This window comes from Ranitomeya variabilis, chromosome 1 (assembly GCF_051348905.1).
Source record: "Ranitomeya variabilis isolate aRanVar5 chromosome 1, aRanVar5.hap1, whole genome shotgun sequence".
In the NCBI taxonomy this organism is placed as follows: domain Eukaryota; kingdom Metazoa; phylum Chordata; class Amphibia; order Anura; family Dendrobatidae; genus Ranitomeya; species Ranitomeya variabilis.
In genome coordinates, this window is record NC_135232.1 from 249,493,075 (window position 1) to 249,506,347 (window position 13,273).

At 42.7% G+C, this 13,273-nt stretch overlaps 1 protein-coding gene across 6 annotated transcripts in view; it reads left to right on the top strand.

Moving 5' to 3' along the window:
* The window catches only part of SFSWAP (splicing factor SWAP), a 183,956-nt gene that overhangs the window by 134,240 nt on the left and 36,443 nt on the right, over positions 1 to 13,273 (top strand). For all 6 annotated transcript variants that reach the window (XM_077293315.1, XM_077293317.1, XM_077293316.1 and 3 more), the window contains one exon: positions 429 to 563. In XM_077293315.1, coding sequence (XP_077149430.1) covers positions 429 to 563 — 135 coding nt within the window. The remainder of the gene's footprint in view (positions 1 to 428; positions 564 to 13,273) is intronic.

Consider the following 13,273-nt stretch of genomic DNA (forward strand, 5'->3'; position numbering starts at 1 on the left):
GTAACCCGATGTTTACCCTGGTTACCAGTGTAAAACATCGCTGGGTATCGTTGCTTTTGCTTTCAAACACGACGATACACAGCGATCGGACGACCAAATAAAGTTCTGGACTTTATTCAGCGACCAGCGACATTACAGCAGGATCCTGATCGCTGCTGCGTGTCAAACGAAACGATATCGCTAGCCAGGACGCTGCAACGTCACGGATCGCTAGCGATGTCGTTTCGTGTGAAGGTACCTTTATTTAATGAACACGTACAAGCAATCCGACTTCAGACCAAGGCCACACTGAATTATCGGAATCTGTAAATCCATGTATTAGGAAAAGCAACGACTGTGTTCCTACTCAGCACTATAGTACTTTTCCGCTATACATGCAAGTGCACATTTATATTTGCCCGTACTTTCATAATACTAATTTTTTTTAGATCACGTTCAAGATCACCCAGAAAACCTCCTCAGACTACAGAAAGAAGAAGGGAGGAAGACAGAGGTAGAGACTTCCCATGTTCTTATCGTGTTGCACACAACCCTGGAAACAGCAGGAAGCGCTCTAGATCACGGTACGAAAGCTCTAGTGAAAGCTACCCAGAAAAAAAAATAAAAAATATATATATATATATATATTTTAGTGGAGGCTGATGTTCTGGTCACATGCGCATCCACAAGCGGCCATTTTGTGGACAAGAGTGCTCTGCAATCTGAGAGAGGTTGTACTAACAAGTACATAAAGAGGACCTGTAATACTGGTATATTAGCAATTGCCTCAAAACTATTACATTTGATAAAGAATTACATTTTCAATGTGCTGTGCATGAGGCTGAAATTCTTATTTTGTATAAATTGTCATGTTTGCTTTGCCATGTGAAATCCTCTTTACAGAAGAAAATGGTAAAAATATTTGGTTACTATTAGTAATTGATGACAGATCATCTTTAAAGTGATTGCCCGTGTGTTAATTTCACATACACAAAGCCAATGGATTAATGAAAAAATAAAGTCAGATGTACTGCCCCCTTCCCATTCCATCACCCATTAGTCCCAAGTGTTTGTGGACGTGGCTGCAGCGGTGACATCACACTGACATCACGTGGCTGCTGTGTACACACACCAGGCTCTGCTTTCTGTTGTTGTCTATGTTGTCATCACTGTCAAGCTCACTGATTGGCTACATCAACCACATGATGTCAATCCTGCATCTACAATTGAAACCAGAAGTTTACATACACTATATATAAAGACACATATGTATGTTTTTCTCAATATCTGACATGAAATCAGAATAAACCTTTCCCGTTTAAGGTCAATCAGGATTACCATCTATTTATATAATAATTGCCTTCAATTGTCTGTCATCCACTTCCGTCTGGACGTTCTCGAATCCCACAATCCACCACGCCACATCGGAAGTACGTCGACCGCCATATGGGAATGCTCAAGTGAAGGGTATTCCAATATGGCACCCACTGGTGGTACCAGGCCCTCGTGCAGTACCACTAGCAGGTCATCGGCGGACCTTCCGGGTCTGCGGGGGAGGGAGAGCGGCAGCTGTCCATCATACTCACCTGCTCCCGGCGCGTCTCTGCATGTCCCTGCTTCTCCGGTGACGGCAGCTTCTTCCTGTGTTCAGCGGTATGTTGTGACCACTGAACATAGGAAGAAGCTGCCGGCTCCCGGAGACCATCTGTCAGTGAGAAGCTGCCAGGGACCGCGCCGGGAGCAGGTGAGTATAACGGAGGAGGGTGAGCATTCCGATATTCACCTGTCCCCGTTCCACCGCAGCGTGCTGCTCCGTCCTCTGGCTGTGACGTTCAGGTCACAGGGCGCAATGACGTGTTTAGTGTGTGCGCTGCCCTCTGCCTGAACAGTCACTGCAGAGGACGTGAAAGACGAAGCGGTGCTCAGGACAAGAGGTGAGTATGTCACTTTTTTTTTTTATCGCAGCATATGGGGCGAATGTTTCTATGGAGCATCTTATGGGGCCATAATCCACCATTATGCATCATTATATGGGGCTTGGGAATGAGAGAATCTCAGTGCCGCAAAGCCTGCCCCCATTGGGACGTCACCACCCTCCCGATGCAATAGCATCGGGCATCCATCTAGTTATTAATATTTGTCAAATGCCAGAATGAAAGAGGAGAGGATGTTGTAAGGCATTTTTATTACTTACTGCAAAGTCAAAAGTTTACATACCCTAAAGGCATAGTAATCTTAGTATATGTTCACACATTGCAGATTTCCTGCGGATCCGCAGCGTTTATTGCCTTGCAGAAACGCTGCAGCTCCGCAAGTGATTTACAGTACAATGTAAATCCATGGCAAAAAAAAAAAATGCTGTGCTAATGGTGCGGAAAAATCTGCACAGAAAACGCAGCAGATTCAAAAAAGGACCATGTCAATTCTTTTTGCAGATCTGCTGCTTTTCTGCACCCATTCCGTAATAGAAACCTGCAGGGGTAAAAAGAGGAAGAAATCCGCACAAAAATCTGGAACGTGTGCACATACCAAAAAAAGGCCCAGATTCTGAACTGCGTTTTCTGCCAAGAAATGCAGAATCTGCACAGAAAATTCCACAGTCAAATCTGCAACGTGTGCACAATTCTGGACTGCCTATATGATGATGTGTTTGGAAGCTTCTAACAGTTTTGTGTTTTTTTTTTGCAATATCTGAGTTAGACACCTGTAGATGTATTCTAATGTACACCTGAAGCACACTGTTTCTTTGTGTAGCATCATGGGAAAGTCTCAAGAAATCAGCCAAGAAATCCGGAAGAGAATTGTGGACTTGCACAAGTCTGGCTTATCCTTGGGTACAATTTCAAGGTACCTGAAGGTGCCTCGTTCATCTGTACAAGCAAGTATATGCAAGTACAAACAAGATGTGAATGTCCAACCATGATAATGCTCAGGAAGGAGACTGGTTCTGTGTCCCAGAGATGAACGTGCTTTGGTCTGACATGTGCATTTCAACCCAATGACAAAAGCAAAAGACTTTGTGAAGATGATGACGGAAATGGTAAGATTGTGTCAGTATCCACAGTGAAACGAGTACTGTATCAACATCTGCCAGGAAGAAGCCATTACTCCAAAACAAACATAATAAAGCCATATTAATGTTTGCAAATGCACACGGGAACGACGACCTTAATTTTTGGAGATATGTCCTGTGGCCTGATGAAACTAAAATTGTACTTTTTGGGCATAACGACCATCTTTACCTTTGGAGGAAAAAGGGAGAAACTCGGAAGCCTAAGAACACCATCCCAACTGTGAAACACGGGGGTGGCACCATCATGTTGTGGGGTTGTTTTGCTGCAGGAGGGACTGGTGCACTTCATAAAATAGATGGCATCATGAGAAAAGAAGATTATGTAGCAATACTGAAGCAACTTCTTAAGACATCAGCCAGGAAGTTAAAGCTTGGGTGGAAATGACCCGAAGCATACTGCCAAAATGGTAACAAAGTGGCTTAGGGATAACAAAGTCAATATTTTAGAGCGGTCATCACAAAGCCCTGATCTCAATCCTATTGAAAATGTGTGGGCACAGCTGAAAAGGCAGATGTCAGCAAGGCGACCTACAAACCTGGATCAGTTTTGTCAGGAGGAATGGGCCCAATTCTGACCAACTATTGTGAGAAGCTTGTGGAGGGAGATCTTAAACGTTTGACCCAAGTCATTCAGCTTAAGGGCAATGATACCAAATACTAATGAAATGTATGTAAACTTTTGACTTTGCAGAAAGTAATAAGAATGTGCTAAGGCATTTCTCTCATTATTTGGCATTTGGCAAATATTAATAATTATGGTAATCCTAATTGACCTAAAACGTTTATTATTAAAAAGGTTTATTCTCAAGTCATGAAGAAAACATGCATATGTGTCTTTTTATATAGGGCATGTATGTAAACTTCTGGTTTCAACTGTACATCAGCGCAGCCCAGATGCCGCAGTGGAGAGTTGGCACTGGGATGGCAGGGGGCGGCTACTCCTGACTCTATATTCACAGGATGCTCTTTGATCAAAAACCTTGTGCATCCCTTTAAGTAATAATCTTTGTTTTGGTGTTACAATAGAATAGCCATTCCGTTGCTCTGTTTGTGGAGAATTTACCCCTTTTCTGGCATCTTGTTAAAGAGATCCATTTTATCAGACTATGGGATGCTCTCCTGGCTGTGACTGTTGTGCCTTTGTCATTGCTTGGTCTTCTCCAGGATGAGATGTAATGATATTTAGGCTGGCTGTTATTTCTATGGCGCAGTTTTGGGTGGACGACAATAAGTGTTTTGTTTTGGGGGTTTTTTTATACGTTTTATTTTCCAGTAATATGGCAGTCGGGGAAGAGACAAGTCGTCTTTGTGCAGTTTTATATAGTTATGCTTTTGTCATTATCTGAGAGCATCAGCCACAGATGTGATAATGAATATTGTCTCCAGACCTGGCGATCTTGCTGTGCTTTGTAGTACTTTTCCACAGCTTCGGAGCCGGTAACGTTCTTGCAGACACAGCGTGAGACTGAAGGAGCTTTGTGTCTTCTCACAATGCATGTTCCTTTTTCCTTCGGCACTTGAGTGTTGTCCAGACTCCTGGCGCTTCTGTGTACTCTAACTCTGCGCTGCTGAAGGCGATACATCTGAGCGTGCGAGTTATGTAAATGCGCAGGTAGGCATCGCCCGCTGAGTGCTTTCATGGAATTAGGCGTCCTCTGGCTTCTGAGATGGCGCAGACTCTCCATCCATTCCTGAGTAATGAGAATTAACAGATACATGCCGGATATTGTGACATGGAATAATGATGTAGGAAGGCTCTAGCATTACTAAGCCATGAAATACTCTGGATTAATGGAAGGCTATACACTATATAATGCTCGAGGCTTACTAAGCCAGTAGAAACAAGTGCTGGACGATCAGAAGATGGATTAAAGAAATGTTGCTGTCATTTTCTATGGTATTTTAAGTATTGCTGGTTACAAACAAACTGCAGATGTACATGTAGAGCTTTGATGTCACTTCGCCCCTTATTATCTTGACTCCTGCAGCTTCTGAACACCACTAACACTTAAAGAAAACTGTTATTGTAATTTTTATTACATAAATTAATACACATCAAAATAAGCAACTGTATAATATATCTATCTTATAAGATAAATCCGCTTCTTTCTCTGTCAGAATTGATCAGTTATTGTGTATGTATTATATAAGCTGTATCCAGTGCAGACACTTTCCCATTACTGAGCTAGGTGATGGCGGCTGCTACAGATACAATTCTATGTGGAGGGAGGAGCTGGAGGCAGAGCTCCTCCCACCGCGAGTGCCTACACTGGAACGGTGCCGACACGGGAGGTGAGTATAGGCTTTATTATTTCATCAGGGCCTAACATTTAGTTTCAGAGGTGGTTGTCCAAGTAGTGGACAACCCCTTTAAGATTTTGGCTACAGGGAAAAAATGCTGCAAAATTTGCCACGCGTGAACTTACAGGGCGAACATGCTTGTAATTTCTGTAGACATTCTGTTTTCTTTTCCACAAACTGGTAACAAGACATGTCGACTTTAGACTGATAAACCTTTCTTCATGTGCTTGGATTAATCAGGAGCCCACTTATCAGTGTAGATTGGCTGATGAAGAGTATGGGGAAATGCGTGCTTTTGAGGAGATTCGGACAGCCTCGGTCATGTCACGCAGTATGGATGCCTTTTAGATTACGACGATAAATGCAGTGATAGGGGAAGCTAGGTTTGATCAAGAAGCACGCTCATCAAAGTGTTTATCTTAAAGGGAACCTGTCACCAGGTTTTTCCCCATAAGAGGCAAGACCAGAACCTGTAAGCTCTGATATACAGCATTCTAATATGCTCCATACATTCCACCCCAAGTCCTGCAAGACAAGAAAAAGACCTTTTATTATACTCGCCTACTGGGTAGTCTGGTCCGATGGGTGTCCTCCTCTCTTCTTGTATTCGCCGCCATCCTTCCCTTTTTCGTGTGGATGACGCATCCTACATCATCCACACAGTGTCCAGCATAGAGCTCCTGCGCAGGCGTACTGCTCTCTGCACTGTTCAGGGCAGAACAAAGTGCTGCAGTGCGCATGCGCCGAGGCTCTTTGGCCTTTTCCTGTGTATGCGCACTGCAGTACTTTGCTCAGCCCTCAACAGGGCAGAGAAGTGCGCCTGCACAGGAGCGCGATGCCGGGCACAGGTTCCCTTTTCTATATTGCTATCCTCATATAGCAGTATGTATTTACAGTTGCTCATTTTGCCTTTCTACCCAGCTAATCCTTCTCTTTTCTCTGCTCTATATGGAAACAGGAACACTTTTCCTTGCAGAAATGATTCCCCTCTTCAACTCCTGACCCAGCACCCAGCTGCTCTGCTCCTTGCCATTGACTTTTGCAGTGACCCATGACTCATATAGGGTAAATTGACCTCCTGTTTCTACATAATTTAGGATTCAGCTAGTCAGTTTTGTGCTGTCATAAACCTAATGAAAAACAGAAGAATTAACTGGGTAGAAGGGCAAAATGAGCAATTGAAAGTACGCAGTGCTGTATAATGATTGCTATACTGTATATTAAGGGGGATAACAGTTTTGATGGGAGTGTTTGTGACACAATAGTGTATGGTGTCAGATTATTGAAACCACCAGTAACCCATTTTTTGTATGGCGTGCTGATCAAAGTGAAAGTCCTATATTACAGACTGTTCTAGGATTAGCACACTGCGTTGTTGGGCCACTGTCTACATGTGCTGTGGTCATGTTGGCCATTGTGTTTGTAACCCATCTGATTGCTTTTTCCTACATTAAAGTATGTTGTGCATACTGCTAGCCATGGTGCCACACAGTGCTCCTTCATGCATCGGCTCTGCCCACCTCATCAGCCCAGCATCAGCCATAAATACTCGTTACATACTTTGTCATTCACTTATTTTACTTATTTGGGTATTACACATCTTGCCAGCCTGTAGCAAACGGGTTAACCTACTGACAAAAGGTTACATAGTGCGGGTGATAAAAGACCTGTCTAATCACATTATACTAGGGGAATGGAGGGGATAAAGGGAAAGAGTATAGGTACTTCAATAATGCATGAGCCTCTCTTCCCTAAAAGATAAGAGATAAGATCTCAACCCCCCCGACCCCAGGTGTTGACTGGATCGGTAATCAGAACCAGAATCTTACTCGTACACTGGCTTGTCATCTTCGAACATGGGCTGAGGCCCTGCATATGCAGTTGGCCAGTGGCTACAGGTTGAACCTTATAACCCCTTTCTGACATCAGACGTAATAATCCGTCCATGTGCCCTGGGCCCATTTGACCAGGGATGGATTATTACGTCTGCCCGATCGCCGCCACAAAGTGCCAGGATCGGTCACTCTCCGCTTCCGACACTTTAACCTCCGAAATGCTGCGATCGAACAAGATCGCAGCATTCCATGAGTGAGCTGACAGTTCCTCTGCCTCTGGATCGGAGATACCGCGGCGTGACGCAGGATCTCTATTGTTGCCATGGTGACTCGATGTGTTCATGACGACATCTGGGTCACCAGAGCTAGGAAACTTGCTAATCATGCCCAGTAAAATAAGTTTTTAAAAATTAAATAATCGTAAATATATTTAAAAAAATCAAAAATAAATCAAAAGATAATGTATCTATGAATAAATAAATATTTGAATGTAAAAATATAAGCCCTAAAAGTATTTGGTATTGCCACGTCCGCAACGACCCAGCCTATAAAACTGTCCCACTAGTTAACTCCTTTAGTAAACACCATAAAAAAAGAAAAAAACAAAGCAAAACTCAATGCTTTATCATACCGCCGAACAAAAAGTGGAATAAAACGCAATTAGAAAGACAGATATAAATAAACATGGTACTGCTGAAAACGTCATCTTCTCCCACAAAATATATGGAGGCCGCAAGCTGTTTAGGAAAATCTTCGCTACTTAAGGCAATAGCGCTCCATTCCTCCCGAGTCTCTCCGTATTGCTAGGTAGTACTGTAGAGCCTCATATGGGGTATTGCCACATTCAGTAGAAATTTTGGGACAAATGGTGGTGCCATTTTTACCCACTTGTGTGAAAATGTAAAATCTGAGGATAAAAAAAATTTTGGTGGTAAAAATGTAGTTATTTTTTCTTCACTGCCCAGTGGTATAAAGTTCTGTGAAGTGGTGTCAATATGATCACTGCACCCCTAGATGAATTCATTGAGAGGTGTAGTTCATAAAATGGGGTCACTTATGGGGGTTCTGTTGTTCTGGCACCTCATGGGCGCACTCCCAGTTGGTCATGGCACCTGCAAACCATAACAGTAAAATCTGGAGCTCCTTGCATTCTGAGCTTTGCACTGTGCATAAAATTCTGTGAGGCACATGTGTTATGATCACTGCACCAATGGATGAATTCATTGAGAGGTGTAGTTTGTAAAACGAGTTCACATATAGGGGGTTTCTGTTGTTCTGGCACCTCAGGGGCTCTGCCAATGTGTCATGGCACCAACGAAACATTCCAGCAAAATCTGAACTCCAATATAGTGCCTCTTCCCTTAGCTTTGCACTGTGCCTCAAAAGTAGTATTCTCCCACATATGGGGTATCGGCATGCCCAAGAGAAATTGCACAACAAACTGTATGGTGTAATATCTCCACCCTTATGAAAATGCAAAATTTGGGGCCAAAATAACATTTTTGTGGGGATAATTAGATTTTTATTTTTTTTTTATTTCACGCCTCAATGTTATAAACTTCTATGAAGCACTGGGGGCTTCAAGGTGCTCTCCACACAACTTTCTTGTGGGTTGTAGTTTTCAAAATGTGGTCACTTGTGGGGGATTTCCACATTTTAGGCACATCAGGGGCTCTCCAAATGGGACGTGATGTTCAAATGACACTCCTTCTCTTCTTAGCCCTGCCGTGCGCCCAAACAGTAGTTTTTGCCCTCATATGAGGTATCGATGTACTTAAGAGAATTTACACTACAAATTGTATTGTGCAATTTCCGTATTTTTCAATTACATTTTTCCGTATGAAAATGCAATATTTTGTGCTAAAAACATATTTGTGGGGAAAATGTTATTTTTTTTATTTTTATGGCTCAACATTATAAACTTCTTTGATGCACCTTGAGGGTTCAATGTGCTCACCACACATCTAGATCAGTTCCCTGAGGGATCTAGTTTCGAAAATGGAGTCACTTGAGGGGGATTTTCATTAGTAAGGCACATCAGGGGCTCTCCAAACACGGCATGGCATCCGCCAATTGTTCCAGCAAATTTTGCATTCAAAAAGTCAAATGGCGCTCTTTCCATGGGGGGGTATCTGCATGCTCAGGAGAAATTAAACAACAAATTTTGGGGTCCATTTTTTCCTGTTGCCCTTGTCAAAAAAAAAAAAAAAAAAATTGGATCTGAAGTCAATTTGTTGTGAAAAAAAAGTTAAATGTTAATTTAAAAAAGGGTTAATAAACGTCTCGATTGTGGGTTTTTAGCATCTTTAAGGGTGCAGTTTTTAGAATGGTGTCACTTCTGGGTATCTTCTATTATATAGACCCCTCAAAGTGTCTTCAAATGTGATGTAGTCTCTAAAAAAAAAAAAAATGGTTTTGTAAATTTTGCTGGAAAATTTCCAGCAAAAATTTCCGTTTTTTCACAAATAAATGCAGGTCATATCAAAGAAATTATACCACTATCATGAAGTACAATATGTCACAAAAAAACAAATCACCGGGATCCGTTGAAGCGTTCCAGAGTTACTACCTCATAAAGTGACGTGGTCAGAATTGTAGACCACCCTCGGGAGTCAAGGGGTTAAAAAGAGTGCAGCCATTGGCCAACCACAGGTACAGTATCATTTCAGTTTGCTGCCCTTAATTTCAGTGGCCCTGCAGATATCATAAGAAAGATTCTGTTTCTGCTGGAGTGCGCTTGTGAGTTTAGCTAACAATTAAGATACATTGTGAGAAGCTCTTATTCGTGCCCTTCTTGCTCCTGCAATGATTCACCATTACACTGTGTAATAAGTGTGACAAATTAGAGCAATTTAGCTCATAGATATTCTTATATTCTCGGAGGGTCATTTGTGAAGTCGGCTCTTAACATTTGTCCAGTTGAATGATGGTGCCGTTCACATTATTGGAATCTGTGGCTTCTGTAGATATTAGTGCCCAATCTCTAATTTGTAGTTTTCCACATTCCAGACTGTATATAGATTTTTGCTGTTAATATTTGGTTTTTGATGGGTCTAGGATTGCATAACTCTCATGTACAGTTGAAACAAGAAGTTTGCATGCACTATAATAAAAGACACATATGCATGTTTTTCTCAATATCTGACATGAAATCAGAATAAATCTTTCCCGTTTTGGGTCAATTAGGGTTACCATAATTATTTGCTAAATGCCAAAATAATGAGTGAGAGAGAATGTTTTAATGCATTTTTATTACTTGCTGCAAAGTCAAAAGATTACATACACTAAGCTTACTATGCCGTTAAACAATTCTGGACTGTCCATATGATGATGTCATGTGTTTGGAAGCTTCTGGGATTTTTTGGCAACATCTGAGTTAATTGGAGATACAAGGTAGGTATTTTAATGCACACCTGAAACACACTGCTTCTTTGTGTAGCATAATGGGAAAGTCTCAAGAAATCAGCCAAGAGATCAGGAAGAGTATTGTGGACTTGCACAAGTATGGCTCATCCTTGACTACAATTTCAAGATAACTGAAAGTGTCTTGTTCATCTGTACTAAGAATTATACAGAAGTAAAAACAAGATGGGAACGTCCAGCCATCATACCGCTCAGGACAGAGACTGATTCTGTGTCCCAGAGTTGAACGTGCTTTGGTCCGATATGTGCAAATCAACCGAAGGACTAAAGCAAAAGACCTTGTGAAGATGATGGCGGAAGCTGGTAAGATTGTGTCAGTATCCACCGTGAAACGAGTACTGTATGAACATGGGCTGAAAGGCCCAGGAAGAAGCCATTAGTCCAAAACAAACATAAAAAAGCCAGATTAATGTTTGCAATGCGCACAGGAACAAAGACCTTTATTTTTGGAAACATGCTCTGTGGTCCGATGAAACTACACTGCTCAAAAAAAATAAATGGAACACTAAAATCCCACATCCTAGATATCGCTGAATGAAATAATCCAGTTAAATCTTTATTCATTACATAGCGGAATTTGTTAAGAACAATAAAACCTAAAAATTATCAATGTAAATCACAACTAATATCCCACGGAGGTCTGGAGTTGGATTGATTCTCAAAATCAAAGTGGAAAATGAAGTTACAGGCTGATCCAACTTCAGTGGAAGTGCCTCAAGACAAGGAAATGGTGCTCAGTAGTGTGTGTGGCCTCCACGTGCCTGTATGACCTCCCTACAACGCCTGGGCATGCTCCTGATTAGGCGACGGATGGTCTTCTGAGGGATCACCCAGACCTGGACTAAAGCATCCACCAACTCCTGGACAGTCTGTGGTGCAACGTGATGTTGGTGGATGGTTCGATACATGATGTCCCAGATGTGGTCAGTCGGATTCAGGTCTGGGGAACGGACAGGGCCGTCCATAGTTTCAATGCCTTCATCTTGCAGTAACTGCTGACACACTCCAGCCACATTAGGTCTGGCATTGTCCTGCATTAGGAGGAACCCAGGGCCAACCGCACCAGCATATGGTCTCACAAGGGGTCTGAGGATCTCATCTCTACCTAATATCAGTCGGGCTACCTCTGGCGAGAAAATGGAGGGCTGGGCGGCCCTCCAAAGAAATGCCACCGCTCATCATTACTGACCCACTGCCAAACCGGTCATGCTAAGGAATGTTGCAGTCAGCAGATTGCTCTCCACGTGACTGTCACGTCTGTTACATGTGCTCAGTGTGAACCAGTGTGAATCTGTGAAGAGCACAGGCGCCAGTGGCAAATTTGCTAATCCTGGTGTTCTGTAGTAAATACCAAGCGTCCTGCACGGTGTTGAGCTGTGAGCACAACCCCCATATCTGGACGTTGGGCACTCACCATCCTCATGGAGTCGGTTTCTAACCATTTTTCAGACACATGCACATTTGCGGCCTGCTGGAGGCCATTTTGCAGAGCTCTGGCATTGCTCCTCCTGTTCCTCCTTGCACAAAGTCTGAGGTAGCGGTCCTGCTGCTGGGTTGTTGCCCTCCTACGGCCCCCTCCACGTCTCCTGGTTTACTGGCCTGTCTCCTGGTAGCGCCTCTGGACACTACGCTGACAGACACAGCAAACCACCTTGCCACAGCTTGCATTGATGTGCCATCCTGGATGAGCTGCACTACATGAGCCACTTGTGTGGGTTGTAGAGTCCATATCATTCTACCACGAAAGTGAAAGCACAACCAACATTCAAAAGTGACCAAACCATTAGCCAGAAAGCATTGGTACTGAGATGTGGTCTGTGGTCCCCACCTGCAGAGCCACTCCTTTATTGTGTATTGATAATTGCCAATAATTTCCATCTGTTGTCTATTCCGTTTGCACAGTAGCATGTGAAATTGTTTGTCAAACAGTGTTGCTTCCTAAGTGGACAGTTTGATTTCACTGAAATTTGATTTACTTGGAGTTATTTTCTGTTTGTGTTCCCTTTATTTTTTTGAGCAGTGTATAATTGAACGTTTTGGGCATAATGACCATCTTTGCATTTGGAGGAAAAGGGGTGACGCTTGGAAGCCCAAGAACACCATCCCAGCTATGATACACGGGGGTGGCAGCATCATGTTGTGGGGTTGTTTTGCTGTGGGGGGGGGGGGGGGGGAACTGGTGCACTTCACAAAATAGATGGCATCATGAGAAAAGATGATTATGTGGCAATACTGCACAACCATCGCAAGACCTCAGCCAGGAAGTTAAAGCTTGGGCGGAAATGGGTCTTCCAAATGGACAGTGACCTAAAGCATACCGCCAAAATGGTAACAAAGTGGCTTAAATATAACAATGTCAATATTTTAGAGTGGCCATCACAAAGCCCTGATCTCAATCCTATTGAAAATGTGTGGGCACATCTGAAACGGCAGGTGCAAGCACCAGTTTGGTCAGGGGGAATAGGCCCAAATTCCAACTAACTATTGTGAGAAGTTTGTGGAAGGATATCCCAAATGTTTGACTCAAGTCATACAATTTAATAGTACCAAATACTAATGAAGTGTAAGTAAACTTTTGACTTTGCAGAAAGTAATAAAAATGCCTTAAAACCTTCTCTCTCATTATTCTGGCATTTGACAAATATTAACTAGCTGAAGAGCC